The following is a 20,016-nucleotide window of genomic DNA, read 5'->3' on the forward strand; positions in this document are numbered from 1 at the left end:
CTAGATCCATGAAATGGCTGAAGGTAGATGGTACAGGTGTTTTGCTGCCACTGCCTAAATTGTAGGTGACAGCCTTTGCATGGAAATAGAAATTCTCTACATCTGTTGGAGCTCTCTGACACAGACTCAGAAATTACCCGAGCGCTGTGTAGCTGTGTGTCCTGCAGCCAGCAGAGAAGATGAACATCCATATGTGCTTTCAGCAAGACTTGCCAGAGAACATAAATATGAGGTCCTTGTGCAGCTTTTTGTTTCAAGTGGGACAACTAATTTTATCTGCTGGAGGTACCTTGTAATGCCTTTTGCCATCTCCCAGTCAGGATTTCCATTGACTTCAGAGACATCCCCTCCATCTGTTTACTTTCAGTGGTGGTACCAGAGAGCTCCCAGGGAAGGAGGAGGGCTAAGGTAGCTCCTGCAGCCCTTTTCTGGGGAGGCTCTGCAGGGTGTAAATGTTCAGCTGCATCTCATGGAATTGAGTAGCAAATGACCAATAGTGAATATGTGTCAGCTGGGTTTTTGTTGCAAATTCCTTGAATAAAGATTGGGAAGTGAGAGAGAGGATCAACATCTATCATTCTCTGCCATGTGGTGATGACTGTAACTCAGTGTCTATATCCTGAATCTTGACTCCTGTAATAATCTGATACTGGGCAAATAGTAATGATATGATACACTGAATATTAACTGCAGTTTTTAGATAGAGTAATAAGGCATGGAAAGTGACTTGACATTAATTTTACATGGAAGTTACTGCATGGCTTGCACATGTCAAAGACGTGGAGTGGCCTAGTGCTACAAAATATATGTGCTTCTCAGCAAGCAGCAGCTAGGTTCCTATTTTGAACCTTGCAAGGCAAGGAACACATTCTGTGTAGTGTATTTCTATTGTTGCAATGCTTTTAGTGCAACTGCTTAGCAGAGGACAAATGCAGACCTGCCTAAAGAAGAGCGGGCCCAAATACCCATGGGCATGGGTGTGGAGCGCTTTCCACACCCTTGTGCAGAATTGGGCGCTGTGTACCTAGACACAAGTCACTGGAACAAGAAGGGGACTGCATAAAGAGTTTTATTTCTCGTTCTGTTGTGTTTCAGAAGTCCACTTGGACCCCCAGAGAGCATGGTGCCCCACAGCTGACTGCCAAACCGTGTGCCACATCGCGCAGAGCGAGTCGGGAGCGCTGGTGCCCGCGGAGTGCCCCACCTGCCACCTGATCTTCTGCTCCTCCTGCAAGGAGCCCTGGCACGGGCAGCACCTGTGCCAGGAAAACCAAACAACTCCAGCACCGACCGAGCAGGGGTAAGACGGGAATCCACGATGGCCGTGCTGTCTTCTGGTTCTTTTCATGGAGCAGCTTCCTTCTTCCACAGCTTCAGCTTGGAGACTGTCCATCTCTCCTGGTGTTTCCTAAATACAATTCCAGTCTAAATATTACTTTAAATGCTAAATTTTATTTTTTAATACTTAATATTATCTGTGTACTTATCAGACTTGGGTTGCAGCTGACGCTCCTAAAAGGTGAAGCCCTCTAGGACTTTAAATCTCCGTAAAGGCTTTGTTCATGTGCTAGAATTATGACCTGTGCCCCTACCAAAAATCCAATATACCAATATTGCAGGATCCAAATGTTGCTTATGCTATGATTAAGAAATTACCCCTGTTTAATATTTACAGAATCTCTGAATAGAAAAACCTTAACTCCTACAGAGTGCAAATTTCACTTGGAGTGAGAATCCTTAATTCTGCTCATTTTCCTTAACTGCAGACAACCTGCAGATCAGGTTGTAAAAGTCATTAATCTATAGAAGAGAGGCTTTTGTGTTTAAATTGTCATGTCTTTGGCTATCCATCTTTGGTTTCAGAATCAGGTTATGTTGAGTCATGTTTTCAAAGTTTTCTATCATCTTTTTTCAATAAATGAAAAACTTAAAACCTAGAGCATTCTGCTCGCTAGACACTCCATGGCATAGGACTTGCCAAAAACTCTTGCTGTGATTTTTCTTCTCTAGGTGTGATCTCTGGCTGTGGCGGAGTTTAAGCCTATTTTATTCAGACAAGGAGGATTCAGACAAGGATTATTAGTTGCATAATCCAGTCCTGTTAAATGAATTGTGTAAGGTCTCTGTAACAAAGTGCTGAGTTTTAATGCTATAGGTGATTAATTGTGGGTGTAGTGAGTATTGGTTTTATATAGCATAAAGGAACAAGGCAAGGGATTTTCACTTTTATGTGACATTAATAGTCTTACGCCTAGTAGTGAGTGTGTTTCAATCTATTGTACTGAATATAAGAAGCTTCACACACTGAGGACACTTAGGGCAACAACAATAGATGCTCTGAAAAATAAGCACAATACACATCAGGCAGTGGACCTGAATACCAACAATTATGTTCACATCTCACTTTAATGTTTCCTTATTTTTCTAGATCCCTTATTGGAGCAGAGACAGAGGCACCAATTAAGCAGTGCCCAGTTTGTCGAATTTATATTGAGCGAAACGAGGGCTGTGCTCAGATGATGTGCAAGAACTGCAAGCACACGTTTTGCTGGTATTGTCTACAGAACTTGGATGTAAGTGCTGCAGAAAAAACACCAGGATAAAGAACAATGGGGTTAAGGGTTAGTCTGAGGCCCTGTGCAAGCTCTTTGTTAGTTCATTGTTGTCCTAGCGAATTTCTTGGCTCAATTCAGCTTCTGACTCAGCTGCTTTTTCTTCTTTCAACCAGTCCTTTAATTATATCAATACAGTTTTTTATTTCTTCCATAAGGGTTTATGGCCATGTCTGTGGGTCCCATGTTTGTTCTTTGAGGGAGATGGGACTAACACTTTGCTTTCTGGAGGTTTGTCCCAGCAATACCTTGCTTGGATTCCCTCTTCCTAAAAACAGTTTGGTTGAGAGTGAGGGATATAGATGTCTTCCACCTGTTTCAACAGCAAAGGACACAGCCTGTCTAAAAAATGGTATGGTACTGGGTGAAGGGGGTTGTTCCATGGTATGTATGGTGGCTAGGGAGGACTAGGTCTCCTTTATTAGTCCATCTCTAGTGCCGTGCTTGCTGAAGAGAATGATTGGCTATTAGGCTTGAGGATAAAAATGTTTGATCATGAACACAGATTGTGAAGTGCATGTTGCTAGTTACTTCTCAAAGGTTGCAAACCAGTCTCAACTTGCGTGGACTTCAAGTATCCTAGCAGCATGAAGAGTCCTGGAAGTAATGCACTTGTATATATGGCAGTTTGCCCTTGTGGCACAGTCATCAGTAACAGCTGTGGGAGTGTGAAAAGGACTTTACCAGCACTTGAAATAAAATGTTATGTGCTGCATGGCTTTTCTTGTCTTTTTTGTACTCCACAGCCAGCAAACAATGAGACTTCCTCAGTCTTCATCCTTTACTCGGCACGCTAAACAGGTTATGTCCCCTTTCTGTGGGGGTGAACGTGCTTTTTCAACATGAGTCTTAGGGCTTGCCTCAGAGTACATGCAGTACACGGTGATTGCTTAACACTGTGCTGAACCAGAAGAGTGTCACATTCTTGCAGACTCCACAGACGTGCCCTTATCGAGTTTTTGTCAGTTCAAAGGGAGAAAGAGAGAAAGAAACTGTAGTTGTGTGATTCAAATGTATTTTCTCTGAATGTGTGGGGGTCATAGGAGCTCCTGGCATAGATGAAGGTAGTACCTGCAAAGCCAGAGAGCAGAGCTGAAAAATGAAAGGGGAAGCAGCATCAGGTTACAGCACAGTGGTTTAGGGAGGGTCATGCAGGGCATGAGTCACCTTCTGAAGAAAAGAATGAGTAGTTTAATAAGTATTAATGGTAAAAGAGAAATTAAACAGGATTTTTGTACATTTTATATTTTCCTGTTAAGTCTAAGAAGAGAATTACTGTGAAGTAGGTACAGCAGGAGACCAGAAGGTAAAATACTTCAGGACGATGATCCCTCACATTTCTAGTTTTCAGAAATGCCTGTTGTTTTCAGTTCCCTTTATCATCACCAAATTATAGACTAGGTACTTGTGCAATTAGGTGAAACTCATGTGCTAATACTTGTTAAAAGTGGAGGAGAAAAGGTGCTGTATGATAGCTCAGGTGCCAAACATATGCTGATTTCTGAAACTGCAAGAAGTTACTCTAGGTAATTATTTGGAAGACAGGTGAACTTGTCTGCTGGCAGCTGGCAATTTCAAAGCAGTGCCAGAAAGGTTGTGTTTCCACTCTGGTCCTGAACTTCTTCCTGCAGGTCTGTAGCCTGCTCTTACAGCTTCTCCTTTTGTTTTTCAGAATGATATTTTCTTACGGCATTACGACAGAGGCCCTTGCAGAAACAAGCTGGGCCACTCACGGGCTTCAGTGATGTGGAACAGAACACAGGTGTGTTCCTAGCCAGCTGGGCAGAGTTCTCATGCATGCATGAAGCAAAGAGATTTTAGCCTTCAGAGAAGAACCAAGATGATTATTTTCATATTTTCATCTTTTTCTGCTGACCTATGCTATATTTATGCATGCACGTGCATATTTTATTTTCCATGCTATCTAAATATGTATTTCACTGTCCTGTCTTTCAGGTTGTGGGGATCCTCATTGGACTAGGTATCATAGCGTTGGTCACCTCCCCCTTGCTGCTTGTGGCATCTCCATGCATCATCTGTTGCATTTGCAAATCTTGCCGGAGCAAAAAGAAAAAACCCAGCCTGCCGACAACCTAAAACTCTGTGTCTTTTTGAGTCTCCATCTGTACAGCATACGTATGTGAGGAAGCACAATGGTTGTGTTTTGGTGCCATACCTACCAAATAATGCCCTCTTCTTTTTGCCAGTTCTTGGGATAAGTGCCTATTCTTTACAGGCTACTCTATAACTAACAAGTCCAGATTATTGTGCAGTACATGCAGTGTAGGTTTTTGCTTCCTGAAGAGGAAAACAGGACACCATTCAGTCCTTCACACCCTAAATATGATCTGCCATTGAAGACTGATAGAACATTCCCATTTTCCATCAGCTGCACATGACTTGACCCTGCTGCATTACTCTGTCTTTGCAGATTCAGTCATTACTGTTGTGCTTGCTGCTGGTTCTTGGTGACACTCAGATTTCTCAGAAAGTTTTGGGTCTTTTGTGAAAGAGGGAGAGGGAAAAGCCTGATTAGGTTTTTCTGTCTGATAGCTTGAGTCCAGTTAAATGTAACAAACCATTAAGAAAATATGTTTGGTAGTTTCTTGTCAATTGGCTGCCATGACATTTCTTTCACCATTGAAATCCATTTTATTTTTGCCATCGACCTCATCTACAGAAGTAAAAAAAAAACAAAACTGTTTCTAAGATAGGGCTCTCTTTTGAGATACTGGACCTTGAGAAAGCTGCTATTTTTTTTTTCTCATCAAACATGACATATCTACCATGAAATATTAGGAATATGCATATTTCCCTACCATTGGCATGCCTTTTCTACACCATGGGTGTAGAAAACTCACAGTGAAGGTAATACCTGTGATACAGTTCCCATTTTGTGCAGAGCATTGGGATCCTGGTTGGGTGTGTGCAGAGTGGCAGCGTGGGTGCAGATATACCAAGTACATATGGGCAGTCAGTGTATTTTTTTACAACAGTTTACATGGGGTGGCAGCAAGAACCCTGATAAAAAGTTATTGAAACCAGGCTAAGCCAAGCCCTCCTTCAAAACCTTATGGACCTGCTGAAGTGAATACTTGAGAAATGCTGTGTAAATGTGACCTCCGTCCATTGGTGGGTATTTCTTCCTTCCTGCTCAAGGTTAACAAACTCTGTTAGTGATATTTTTTAGTTACTCTAAATCTGGAAGGCTGTCAGTTAATAAGTGCTTCGTTTTAATTTGGTGCCTCACCACCAAACCAGTTCAAACCCTGGTATCACTTACACCTGTATAAGTTCACTGAAAGCTCACTGAATTCAGAGCTGGAATTACTGCAGCTCTTCAGTCAGGAGTAGCTGAGATCAGACTCTACTCCCTGGAGTTTATTTCCTTAATGGATGCTGCTCCTCGCAACCGGGGCCGGTGGCGCTTTTGTTCTGGACTCCCGTCTGTGCATTCTATATCTGTGGGAACAGATTCAAGTTTGCACTGTATAATTGGTTGTAATTCCAAACCCCTTTCCACAAGGGCTGCAGGGTTTGAAGGAGATGCTCAGCCCGGGCGCGGTGTCGGGCTCGCGCTCCGCCCGGCTGCGCCTCTCGGAGCGCAGAGCGCGGCTCAGCCAGGAGCTGCAGGGTGCTGTGAGTGCTGGCTGGATGTGCTGCTTGGCCGAGCCTCAGGAACTTCGCCTTCTTGGCAGCTGTAAATGTGACCTTTTTTCTGTTTAACTTCTCTCTCTGGTTACTGTAACAAAAGTGGCAGGTTTTCTTCTTTTGAGAAAGTGTAGTCTGTTGAGCGGACTAGCAAGGACAGAGGCCTTAAATGATACTGTCTGTTTTACTTTTTAATTGATTTCTTTTATAAATACTGTCTGACTTTGCTACCAGTCGTGGCTGGAGGGCAGGCAGTGCTCACCAGTGTGAAAGGCTGTATTTATTCTTCATCCTCAGCTTTGAAGGGAAGCAGAACGGTAGACAGTACATTCTAAATACAGAGTGCAATGCAGGCAACTGCCATTTATAATAAATAAAGAATGTTTTCTGTATGTGTTTTCTTGAAGAGCACTAATGGTAGTGCTTTGGGGTACTTGTGACAGATTAAAGTGTCCAGCCCTTGGCTTTGCACTATTTTTCTACCTATGTTTTTATGGCACTACTGTCATTTCCATTTTATTTATGAACTTGAAGTTGCAAGTCTTACTTTAACAAAGCCTCAAGGACAAATATGTAGGAGCTGTGCAGTCTCTTTAACCATAACCAGCATTGCAATGTACCAATATCCTTTGCATGTTAAAATTTGAGCGTTTTTAATGTTTTGTGATCTTACCCATGACCGATGCATCCTTTGCTAGTCTGGTTTCTTTCCTTGTCCTCTCCCTCCTTCTGTTGGCCTGTTTTTGCTAAAATGCCTATTGGAATGAGGGTGGAAGATCTTTTTTTCATTAATACTGTTGTGTTAATGAAACTGTCAGGTTCTCCCTCTGCTAAAGAAAGGCAGCTGAAGCCAGCTGTCTTGCACCAGTTAAAGTGCCTGGTGAGCGTACCAACACTGGTATAAATTAATCATGCAGGAGTTAACACAGCCTGGCAGTCTCAATGCCAGTCCAGGCATCTAAGAAATCTAGATGTGGATTGGTGGAGCTTTTGCTGGAGGTCTTTACACAAAAACTGGATAAGGAGAACATGAGCTACAGGCACCACTTCCTTTGGCTGGGTAGGTGCAACAAATGGACCAAGAAAGAAGCTCTAGACATCTTCAGAGCTTAAAATGAAAGCTTTACAACAATGAATTTTTTTAAAAGGCCGTGTCCAGTGCCCCATGTATCCTGGCTTTTCAAATTGCATGGGAATACTTGAGTATGTGCATTAAGTAGACCTTGGCCTGGCCGAGTCAAGCATTACCTGTGCTGAAGTGCTGGGAGCAGGAAAGCCCTGTTGCTTTGTTTTCCAGAAGGCAGCTATTTTGCACCAACTGGCTATGCTCACAGAGTTTTCAGGGAAACATTTTAGCAGGAATCTTTTTACAGTGTTGGCTTGTGCTTTTGTGTTGCTTTGGTTTGTTTTTTAATTTTGTAGGAAACATTAAAGTCACTTTATAAAAGATTTATTGAAAGCATGACAAATATTACTAGTAATAATTAGGGAGAATGAAAAAAGACAGGACCCTGACTACATCTGACTCTTCTTAATCAAGGTATCCGTAATCCACTCTCCTGAGCTCCCTCTGTGCAATGTAGTTGTTGTGCATCACCAACTACCAGGCTTCACTGCTCTTCCCATCTCTCTTCTTGCCCTTTTGGCAGGTGCTTGGTGTGGGGGCAGCAGCCAGGGGAGAGCCCAGGGCTGTGGCAGTGCAGGTACCACAGAGGAGCAGTTCCCACCCTGGACTCCTCACCAGTTTGTTCTTTGACCTTTAACCACTGAGAGACACCTTGGTGGTTTCGGGCCTTTAATGTTACATTGAGAGCATTCACAGATGTCTCTCTTGGAGAACAGGAGTGGAAAGTATTTCATTCCTTCTGAACCTGGAGCATTCAGACCTTAGGAAAATTAGGCTCTAGGTGTTTAAAGGTCAGTTCCTAAACTTAAGAGACCAGTGCTAGAAATCTGAATTTGTACTGCATCTGGCCACAAATCTCCATGGACACATATCACATCATTTCCCATCAGTCACTGGATCTGTGTCAAATACAGCTGAAGATCCCATTCAGCATTCCATGTCCTTGTGTTAAAATGAGCATGATGATACCTGCTCCCAAATCTCTCTCTGAATAAAAAGAAGATACTTGTCATGCTACAGCATAAGTGCATCTCTGCAGTATTTATTCCAGTGGGTGCTCAGGGCTGTCCTTGTGATGGTTTATTTTTGGTGCATGGGGTTGCTTACCCCAAAGAAGGGCACAAGGGGTAACAGTAATGAATGTTTCTCAGTGCTTTAATGATGCTAAATGCTACGTGTTGTTGTATGTCCAGTAACACAGGGTGAAGTCCAAAGATATGTTCAAAATATACACAAAGTTTACTTGAATGAACTAAGAGAAACTGGATATTGCCTCCATAATTGCATGAAGAAATAAATACAAGTGGGCAGGTACAACTGCATTTCCACAATGGGACAATAAAATCAACTTTTGACCACTCCATTTTTTGGTACCACAATGGGTGGTTGTGCCGTAGTGCCTGCTGCTTTAAAAATTTGAAATCTGTTATGCACTGTAATCTCCCAGTCATTCTTTCTCATAATTCCTTTTATGATCTTATTTTTCTTCCTATATTTCAGGCCAAAGAGTCTGAGAGCAAAGCTAGTAGATTTCTTTGTATGAGGATAAAAATCTTCCAGCCATTTTCTCCCAGGTTTTAAAAAGACATTTGATGCTGAGTTACCTGACCAAAGTTAGAAATTCCAGACTTGGCGTGTTTAGAAAAACTTATTGAGACTTAAGAAGTTCTCTTGTAACACCTAAATAAGAGCTGCTTTGTTAGAGCTCATAGATAAGGGAGCCATGCAGCTTTTGAGCTTCACAGAAGAGATGCTTCTACTGTTAAGCAGACTTCTTTGGAAGTGTGCTGGGAGAAAAAAAAAACAAACCCAAAACCCTACATCCTGTATACATATTTTTATTGTATAAATCAAAATTACTTCTCTTGTATAGAGTCTTAATTTAAGGATTCAAACTCTCTGGAGGCTTTCTAGCGTATACTTACCAAGGAAGATAATCTTATAAATATGCTGAGGCAGTTGAGCAGAGTGTGCTAGTTATAAAACAGTTGTCAGACATCTCTCACACATGAGTGTGTAGGATGAGATCATAATTTACATGGCTCAAAATAAAGATGTGAAAATTTACCTTTCCTGGAACATCAAGAGTTGGTTCTTCTGCAGTCTGCTGGAAGGTTAACATACTGCTAAGACTCTGGAGAACTTCAGTCTCATTTTAATTTGTACTCTAGTTAGCAAAGTAATGAAGTGAGAGCAGAATGATGTTGCTGAACAGGAAGCCCAAAGGTCTGTCTTGTGTCATGACACTCAAGTGTCTCATAACCAATGTGGTTTTATAATTTATTATTTTAATTTATGCAATGCAAATATAATTTATAATTAGTAATTATAAAATACTAAGAATGAAGTATCATTGCCTTTATCATATGATATTTATTTTAATTGCATTCCTACTGGAAGGCTTTTCCCATTCTGCTTCCTGTAGAGAAGGTCATGGTGAACCTGCAAAGTAAATTTCTGTGATAAGGTGCAGTCCACAGTTAATGTTTCCTACTATTTTGTAGTTATATTGGACTTTTTTATGATCCCTCAAGTTAGTTCTTTGAATCAGGCAAATCTCTATTGTTAGGAAAGGTAATTTCCTAGCAATGAATTTTATTGACCGTCACAATCTGAGCTATAAAAGACGATACTGATTGACAAGGTCCACCAGCTCTTTCGAGGACAGAACCTCATTCTTCTCCCTTCTCCCCAAGAAACTTTATCTTTTCTTGGATGAAAATTAAGGATGTCAGTAATTTGCTTATGCCTTCTGGATGTCCAGACAGAAGCTGCAGCTTCTGGTGGCCACGTGCCAGGAGATCCCAGACAGGTTGAATGCGCGATGCTGCAGTGAGTTGCTTACATTTCAGGAAGGTGCCTGAGCTTTACGGCTTCCTGGGGCCCATGCAGGATGTGTTGGATGCGGTGCCCAAGGGACTTGGCCAGGTGAGGCTTTGAGTGTCACCAGCTCTGTGGCACATGTTGTGCTAGGCTGTCTCACCATGTTCAGGTGTATCCTGGATCTTCATCAGGGGCCCTATCTCAAGCTTGCTCTTTCCTACCTGCCCACCTCCAAAACGCCCCAGAGCCCAAAGCAAATCTGTTCATTTTCCAAGCCTCTCGCTGCTGGCCTGGTCCAGTTTCACAGAATCTTCAGTTCACATGAGCTCTTTGGAGCTCAGCTGGTCTGATCATTGACTTTTCCCTAATAAGCAAGGCTTGGGAATGAAGAGAAGCAGAACTGTTCCATACGCTGGTATTGGCATCACAGGCACTGTGAAGGGTCACTGTGTGAGAGCTCTTGTGACTGCCCCAGCATTGCTTATTTCTGAAAACAGCCTGTGTTTTAAATGTGTGTGCATGGAAGTGTCTGAGTCTGACACTGGGTGTGCTTGTGTGCGTGGTGTGAACCAGCAGTGGCCACAGACCCCTGTCCTGCCCCTTGCAGATTTTACATTCTGTTTATCTGTTTTTTTTGGTTTTTCCTTTTCCTCTGGGTAACACACTTTCTTCACCACTTTTCTTCTGGTGAAGGGCAAAAGGGTTTGATCTTTGTAAGATTTGTTAAAATATTTTTGTGTTTATAAGAAGAAAGCTGACATGTATAAAGAAATAAGTGCTTTTGTAAATTTTTTTTTGTGGTATGATTCAGCATTTAAATGTTTTACAGATGCAGTTGTTTTGCACTCTCTCTGCATATATTCATAAAAATTATATTTATTTTCTGTCTTTAAGGTTTACTTTGGGGTATTTTTTCCTTCTGATGTTACAAAATGCAATATGTGCAACATTAAAAAAATCAGTGTAAAGACGTCTCATTTTGTTGTAATCTTCAACTGCCTTTAAAAAGATAACATAGAAAATTTATGGAAAGAATTTCAATACATCGGATGTGCTTAATGGAAATTTTGAGGATAAAAGAAGGTAAAAAAGCTTGAATCAAGAGTCTGGACTGTTATTTACTTTCTCAAGAATAATTGACATTAAAATCCTTTTAAAGAGCGTGGGGCAGGCTCTGGATTAGCCCTGGGAGCCGCTGCAGTGGTGTGCAGACAGCGGTGGTGTTTGCTCTCCGTAGGTGGGGTGCAGGATTACTGAAGATCTGCTCCCCTGCAAAGTCTGGTGGAGACTCTGGCTTGGGAGCTACCAGGAGCTGGGGCTACCCCAGAAAGTGGATGTGGGATGTGTGGCAGGCTGCACAAAGCAAAGTCTGCTGCTTCAGAGCCCCCTTTCTCTTCGCTTGCTCCCTCAGCCCTGCCTGTCCTTGCAGCAGAACGGGGCCTCCTGCTCTGAGTTTCCAAAGGACCTGATGGAAGGCTGCATCCTGCTGTGCACTTTCAAGCATCCATGCTCCTTCTAAAGTTTCCTCACACTCCCACATCCTGCAGTGCTTACGAGAGACAATCACAGCTGTGGTTCTGAGCATCACCCACAAAGGCGATGTTTACTGTTAAATATTTCTAGCTTAGCTACAATTACTCAGGATCTGAGGGTAGGATTTTCCAGCTGGCTGACACATCCTTGAAAACCCCATGTGTCATCTGTGGGGCTTTTCACCTCAATACATTGTCTGAACGGTCTTGATAGTTTTGCCTCAGAGAACGTGTTTTCAGGATGAAGGTTGAGGAGAATGCCACCATTGTCACTTACAGCTCAAATTTTGGTCATGAATGTACATTTTTTTACCCCACTATTTTGCTTAGAATAAATTCAGCACTGATATTATTCCACTTAAACACAGTAATTTTTTTTTTTTTTCAAATGTGTGTGTGTGTTCAAGGCTCTGGTCTTGTGCAACAAAGCAGGAGCAAGTTACCAGTCCACACATTAACAAAGGTGATGACTTGCAGCAGACTGAGGGCTTCCAGCACAGCACTTTTCCTTCAGAGGATCTTGCTGATTGCTGAGGAACCAGCTTGCTGATGGGAATGTGTCCATTCTGTCAGACTTGTGATGGACACCAGCTGCTGGCAGCCAGCGTGCCTGGTACCCTGCCAGCCTACCAGCTGCCAGTGGTGGCAAACTGCCCGGCTTCCCACCTGGTAGAGGAGTGAACTGCCAGCTCCTCACCTGGCAGCTTTGAAGAAAACACCAACAAATCTTTTCCAAGAAAAAAGATACACATTTCTGAATTTCCAATATTTAAAATTCCAAATCAGACTAGTCTAAGCAACCCAAACATCTTCTGGCTAGGAAAATAAAAACAAACTCGATGGATTCAATTTTTATTTGATTCCAGCTTCAAGGTGCAATTTTCCCTCCCAGCTCCTGCACTTGTCATGAAGACTAGTTTTCTTCAAAAGCTTTTTATTTCAGAGTTGTTACCAAATCCCTCAATTTTAAACTCCATTTTTTTGAGATTACATCTTATGTAATTTACCTTCTTAACCTCTGTGTGTACACATCCATCCACTCGCCCACATCCACTTCTACACTACCCACAGTTTGATCCAAACTGTTCGGATCAAACTTCCAGTTTGACAAACACAACCCTCATCACCCTCTTAAAACACCTTTCCTGGTGCCACCCACCCCATCATCATTCTGTCACATTTTCCTGTGGGGTCTGTGACCCCTCCTGGGAGTTCTTCCTCCTCTGTAGGCAGCAATGGCCTGCCTCTCAGAAGGATTGCCCTTGCAAATACCTTTCCCAATGTCCTTTGATCCTGCTGCCTGCCTGACAGCTCCTTTCTCTTTCAACTTCTACAACTTTTCTGGTCTGAAAACTTCTTAGTATTGGGAAACTAGAAATCACGGAAAATTAGAACAAAAGGGCTTGTCTTTCTACTGAGCTTTCCATGGATAAAAACCACCAAAAAATCCAAAACCCCAAAGCAATCCACTACAAAAATGAAACTAAACCAACATCCCCTACAACCCACAAAATTATATGTCTCAGAGGAAACACTTTCCACTTAGAGCCACGGGTTACTTCTTGCATAGGACGTCTCACACGGAGCTTCTCAGCCCAGAGAATCCTTGTTAACACCTCTGTAGTGAGCCATGTCTGCAGCCACTGCCATGCTGTCTCACAGGTGTACAGTGGGCAAACTCAAGGCTTCAAATCTGTACTGTGGTGTGGGGGGACAGAATGTAAGAAAACAAAGGTAGTGCAGAAGGTAATCTCACTCCTGAGGGGTTGCAGCTGCACTAATTATCAAAGATTGGGAACAGGCCTGCCCTTAACAAGCCACAGCTGTGTCCAATAAGGATGAGTGCTATAAAAGAGTGGGTTAGGTGGGCAAAGAGACACTTGGAGATTGTTGGCTGTGCTGTGAGGAGCTGCCCATGAGAACTTACCAAGAAGGTATGGAGCTTTTGCAATAAGATGACAGCACTGTGATACTTAATATAAAAAAAGAAATAATTTCTTGTAATTCCTTTTCCTAATCTGAGCTCTAGCTGAGCTAGAGAGTCAGTGCACCTAGCAATAGGTGCACTTTAAAATTCAGCAGGCTGCTGGAATAACTGTGTGAGAGATCTAAAGCAAGTTGTGTGTCTGCACCTGCCTGAAGACTTGTGTTTTATCTAAAAGGGGAAAAATTGCAGAATCTCTGATTTCTCAAAAGGGGCTTATAAAAAGTGTCTGCAGAAGGGTGAAGTCTCTGAGCAAGAGCACCCCATGCCTTTTTCCTTGGTAGTATCATGTAGGGAAGAAATGAAAAATCCTTCCTGATGCTGACCCTTTCTTAGCATAATCTGTTATGTGCACAGTCAGTAATTTCACAGTCTCATCTTCTTGAGATCCCTGCCAGTGTCAAAAGCTTAGACTCTGAGAAACCTGGAGGACTGGCCAATTACAAGGTAATTGTGTTTTCCTGAGTCTTGGCTAAAATATTTGTATTTAAGCCCAGGTGGGCACAGGTGCCTGTGGTAGTGTGTGTGTGGCTCTCAGGTGTGAGAGGTAAGAGACTGCTGCTTCTAGGAGCTCCTGCACATCCTGGGCACCCCAGGTAGAGGGGAAGCTGCTCTGGCAGCTGTTGGATTGTCCCATGTGAGTGTGTCTGAATATGCTATTGCTTGGCTGGGTTGCCCAGAGAAGTTGTGGGTGCTCTATCCCTGGAAGTGGTCAAGACTGGGCTGGATGAAACTTTGAGCAACTTGGTCCACTGAGAGTTGTCCCTGCCTGTGGCAAGGGGTTGGTGATAGATGACCTCAAGGTCCCTATAACCCTGACCATTTTGTGGGATGGGGGCCTGTGGGTCGCACCCTAGGAAGAGGACTCCAGGGAGTGTCCTGTGGAAGTGCCCAGAAGCAGTGCTCTGGATAGCAGAGAAGGTGGTTCAGGACCTTGAGCCTTGCTCAGCAGAATGTCTCTTCAGAAAGCTTTGAGGTTTTTTTTTTTAACTGTACCTGCTCCCCTTTGGGGGTTTTTCTTCCTGGTCTCCCTGGGATTCCTAGTCAGAGCATACAGTGAGATATGCCATGAGAAAGATCAAGGGATTGCTATCTGACTCCCTGGGATACTGAAGCTTGGCTAAGCTCTGTTGTTCTGCCCTCAGCATTGCCAGGAGAGGGGAATTAATCCATTTTCTGCTAAGCTGTGTTCAGTTTTGCTGACTTACACGTTGCCTGGAAGGGATGGCGTTCCCAATGATCTTTCAGCTGGAGAAGCCTTGTGGCATGTTTGCCACCAAAGTCAGCTGGAGTGAGCAGTGTCGCAGTGCCAGTGGCACCAAGTGAGGTAGTGTCATTTTAAAAACACAATCAGAATGAGTAGATTTCTAGCTTTGCTCAGGCTGTGACTACAAACAACTAAAATGTGACATGCCCTGAGACTTCCAGCCTGTGTCATCACAAGGTTCAGTAAGGGAGCACTTTGTGGCTCCTCAGGGGCAGTGGTTTCACAGTGCTAACAGGGATGTTTTGGGCTGCAGCCAGACCTGAGTCCCTCTTGACTGGGTAAGAAAGCACAGCAGGACCTAAAAAATCTGTGGTATCCCAGAAACCAGAAGAGTGTTTGTGGTAGTGGTGGGCTGGCTGGTTTTTACACTCATTCCAACCACCTCTGGGCTATGTTGCCTTCACAACACCCCGATGTGTGGTCTAGGGCTCTTGGCCACAGGAGAAGTCTGGTAGACAGAGTGGAGGTTTGGGGTGGCTGTAAGAAAACTTTACTCTTCTCTCTTCCACCAAACCTATAACATTTGGTGTGGTGATAGTGTTTAATCAAAGGCTTCAGTCTGTATTGCAGATAGCTTTTGGAGGAAAAGACACTTCACTAGTTAGCCAAAGGTGTCCTGGTTAAAGTTCAGCCTGTAACTATGACCCTCTTACTAATTCTGTTCATGAAGATGAGTGATTTCCCTTAATGTCCCATCCCTCATATAGACTGTGATGCTTGTGGGTTTTCTTTCTGCCTGTTCCCTCCAGACAAGTGGCACAGCTGCTCATGCTGTTATGTATTTATTTGAATTGGTGCCTGGTACAGCCACTCCAGAGGATCTCTCTGCCTGAGCACTGTGAGAGGTGGTAAATGTCTCCTTACAGGGCTGTGCTGCTGCACAGAGCTTGGCTTGGACCTCTTCATCACTTGCAGGGAGCTTGGACAGGGTCCTACCACGGTGAGATGAAGGGAGAGTTTTGTCATGAATTTGGTCCTTTCACCTCTCTTCTCCATGTAAGAGTTAACTTCTTTCAACAGTGCCCTAATCCCATCTTAGATGAGCCAATAAAACTATCTGTGTGCTTAAGGTGAGACCTGTTTTTAGAGGAAACACAAGGGGAATGGGCATGGTTGTGGAACATTTTTGTCCAGTGTCCTGAATCCCAGCCTGGGACCTGGACAGGGCATATGAAAGGTGTTCCCCAAGAGCCTGGAAGAGGAGGCAGGTTTGGGGACCCAGGGGGATACCTGGCTGCTGCTGCCCCAGTGTCCCTCCTGCCTTCCAGGGCTCTGCTCACGTTTGCTTCCTGGCAGCTAGCTCCTGGTGTGGCAAGACCCTTCCTCTGAGCCCCTCCAAATCCCTCTGGAGGTGAATATTGCAGAGGAAAAGCCTGACTGCAGAGACAGAAAAACCCCTTCCAAAGTAGGCAAAGGCAAATGCCTGTGTTGGAGAACAAAAAATGGGAGTAATATACAAGACTGCATTATTTTTGTTAATTTTTATAAGATGACTTGGTTCAGTTGCCCGTGTTGAGGCATATGGGATCAATAAAAGAATCCAAAGAAAAGAGCATGTATGAAAACAACAGGGGGTAACTCAGCAAAAATCAAGCATGCACTTCTTTGTTAATTAAAAGCAAGCCCCTAATTCTAAGCTTCTGGTGGTTCATAATCCCTCTAAGGATTTTGGTCACTCTTCCCAGCTGTGGCTTGGGTTTTGATGGTGCCAGGCCTGGGCTGGTGTTTGGGCTGAGTGTTACGTGTGCATGTGTGTCCCATTGCTGCCCGTGTGTTCTGTGCCAAGTTTGTGCCTGTGTATAAACTTTTGTGGGATGACAGCTCTGCAGGAGACAAACCCTGGATGGCAGTGGGCACGGAGACTGGAGGGATTGCATGCCTGCCTCCTTCCAGCAGCCTCATCTGTTGCTGACACCACCCAAGGGAAGGGAGGGTGGTGCCCCTTCTTTTCCTAAGCACCTTGTGTCTCCTGATCCATGTATTTTGAGTGTTACTGAGGCATGGGGAGACCCAGCCTTCTAGTTAAAATCAAGGAGAGACTTGACTTTAAGTAGACTGGTGGCTTTTCTGAGTGAACACCTTTGCTCCTGAGTGACTCCAGCAGACCCTGGAGCCCGTGCAGGCTGGGATAGGGGGTGTTACAGCTGATAGTATCTACAGGGAAAGGCTTCTCTGGCACAGGCTGTGATGGTGACCTAGAGGGAAGTGTGTGCCCCACACCACAGCCTGGTAGGGAGGTATGTCTGCAGCTCACCTCTTCTCCCCCAGGTTGATCTGTACAGGGGCAGCAAGGTACTCAGTAACCCTGCATCCACTCCTCTGGGAAGGCGAGTCCCTCTTGGACCCAGGGTTTGGTGTCAGTCCACATCTGCAGCTGTCATTAAACTGAGGTCATGCTGGAAGTGTAAGCACCGGTGACAACCAGGATTGCTCGTGACCTCAGCAGTGGAGGTGTTATTATAAGCCCCATTACTCATAAGTTATCATTATACTATCATATAATTTTATATAATTGCCATTATTTATGTGCATGTGGTGATCTTGGGACACCTGAAGTTACCAGTTTCTTCCCAAACGTGGTTGTGCTCCAGTGCATGTGAAACTAAAATCCCTGGCTGTCTGAGGCCTGGAGAAGTCTGGGGGTGATAAGGCACTTGAGCTATACAGGACATTGCTTTGCTGGGGGAGGATGGAGGCATTTTCTGGGGGTAAGATGAAGTTATTCTTTGCAAATCATGTGTCACTGTCATCCTTGCCCCCCTCAGCCCTGGCTCATTCTTTGAAATGACAGTGATTTTGGCTGAAGATGTGCCCTCTGCCTCTTGTTCTGGGATTTTGCACATCCAAAGCCTCCTGTAAAGCTGGCCTCGATGTGGGCCTGCTGGGATTGCTGCTGGGCTGCAGCATTCCCGTGGCCTGGCAGGACAGAGGAAGAAGAGACTGCTTTATACTCTATGGACTGCATCAAGCAAAGTATAATAGCTTCCTCCCCAAGATTTGTTTTAAAAAATGGATGCTAATGTACTAAAAGCAAAGATGCCATTTATTTTTAAACAGGGTTTAACTAGAAACCATTTGCACTGTTTCATGCTGTATCATTTGTGTTTCACTTTCATCTCTGGGAAAACAGTGGGGGAAAGATGTGCAAGTCCAAGGTGAGAAAGAGAGAGGAAAAAGAAAAACCAAATGCTGCCTCGGATGCAGGATTCTGCCATTTACTGTTGTGGTACCCACAGTAAATCCATTCAGGGCATCTCTGGGCAGAGCAGTAACACTGAGAGTCAAATGCCCTGAGGTAAAACCCAGCTCACCACCTTGCTTGCATCCCTGAGGAGCGCAGGGCAGCTGATGTGCGAGAGAGGAGCAGGAACAGCGACTGCTCACCAGTGACTCTGTGCAAAGGAGAAAGGGAGCGAGGGGGAAACAGTGATGAGTGTCAGAGGGATTTGTCCTGCACTTGTGAAGCTTTCCTTGTCCATCATAGCCACCATTGGAATGTTATTGCAGGTTGTGCTACATCATCTCCGCTCCCGGGAAGCGACGGAGCGGCCGGGAAAGCTCTGGAGAGGCAGCAGTAGCTGGCTGTGCTCCTTGCTCTGAATCTCCTGCCTGTGTCATGGCAGGGAAACAACTTGCAAGTGAGGGATTACGTGGGTGAACAGGCAAAACGTGGGCTGGGGAACAAAAAGCAGGTTACAATAATTGTCTGACTCAAAGGCAAAAAACCAATGTAGGGTTTTGCCAGCTGGTTGCACAGAGTGATTTAGCTGTTTTTTCCTTTAATGTTGCCCAGTCTCTGCTGGGAAATAGTTGATGTGGGCCCATCGTCAGACTTTATGCTCCTGGAGGAATCAGAAGTGATGTTGGAGGTGGGTGTTGAGGGTCTGGAAGTTGGGTTTCTCAAAGTGGTAGCTCAGGGACTGGCACGTGGATGGACACCACAGGAAAATTACCCCATGGAGACCTGCATGTGTTGGTGTTGGCTCCAGAGGGCACAGAGAGGTACAGCTACCCACAGAGGGAGAACACGTGCGGACCCTTCTGCTCTGCTGTCATGGGATATCATATGAGATCATGCCTGGTGCATCCAGCACTGGAGTGGGACAGAGCCCTGAGCTGGCATCTTAGACAGAGAACCTGTCTTAATCTTCTTATCCAATACCTTTGGGGGAACTTTTCAAGCCTGTACTGGGGCTTCAGGTGGGCACATCTTTGATTTGACCCTGCAGATGGGGCTCTGCTTCATAACTCTTGAAGGCTCCTGACTGGAACATCCCTGAGCAATAATGGGAAGCTGTGTTTATGTCCTTGTCCCTCCCTGTTCTCCTCCTCCACTTCCCCCACAGATCTTCCTTGTATGGCCTCAAGGATGGGTGAAGCTGAGCCACTGCAGAGCCACATTCCTGCTCCAGAAAGCAGGATACTCTTTTTCTCAGAGGTGAGGATTCACCATGGTCACTCGCTCTGCCGCAGCTGGGCCAAGTCTGGGGGCTCTACACAGTGAGAACAAGGGTCTTGGAGGGGTTGCAGGGGAAATTGAATCATGCCTGTGTGTGGGCTTGCTGACTGGGTAATGCTCAGTCAGAAGGCATGAGTGCCCCAAGTGCCAACTCTTAAAATCTGGGAAGAGAGTGGCAAGAACGGATGGAAACTGCCAGATGGTATCCATTTCTCTTATCTGACCTGTAGCAAGGGTGGGAATAAAAATGGAATAAAGTGGTGAGGTTTGGCCCTGCAAGGATCCATAGACAGCAATTTCCCCTTTGCAGCAGTGGGAAGAGTAAATACTGGCTTGCAGCACAGCTGAGTGCAAGCTCTGCTCTCCTGCCTGGCTGTGCTGCAGTAGTTGATTCTCTGGAAATAAGAAAATTCAGCCAGAGGAAGTAGGTTATGTTCTCAGAATGCCATAACATCTGACACATCCAAACATGGTTTGTGTTGCTGGGATGATGCAACTTCCCATTAACTTGGGATGAGGGTTTTACCATGAATTGCTGTGAGCCTCAGCTGTGATGTGTGAG

The 20,016-nt window shown here is 44.5% G+C and overlaps 1 protein-coding gene across 1 annotated transcript in view; it reads left to right on the forward strand.

Annotated features, from left to right (window-relative positions):
* RNF144B (ring finger protein 144B) overlaps positions 1–11,215 on the forward strand; it is a 53,077-nt gene extending 41,862 nt beyond the window's left edge. Inside the window, exons 5-8 of the mRNA XM_084221742.1 lie at positions 1,096–1,300; positions 2,429–2,573; positions 4,285–4,374; positions 4,569–11,215. Of these exons, the coding sequence (XP_084077868.1) occupies positions 1,096–1,300; positions 2,429–2,573; positions 4,285–4,374; positions 4,569–4,709 (581 nt within the window). The 3' untranslated portion in view covers positions 4,710–11,215. The remainder of the gene's footprint in view (positions 1–1,095; positions 1,301–2,428; positions 2,574–4,284; positions 4,375–4,568) is intronic.
* The last annotated feature ends 8,801 nt before the right edge of the window (positions 11,216–20,016 follow it).

Source organism: Fringilla coelebs (assembly GCF_963513975.1).
Source record: "Fringilla coelebs genome assembly, chromosome: 1".
In the NCBI taxonomy this organism is placed as follows: domain Eukaryota; kingdom Metazoa; phylum Chordata; class Aves; order Passeriformes; family Fringillidae; genus Fringilla; species Fringilla coelebs.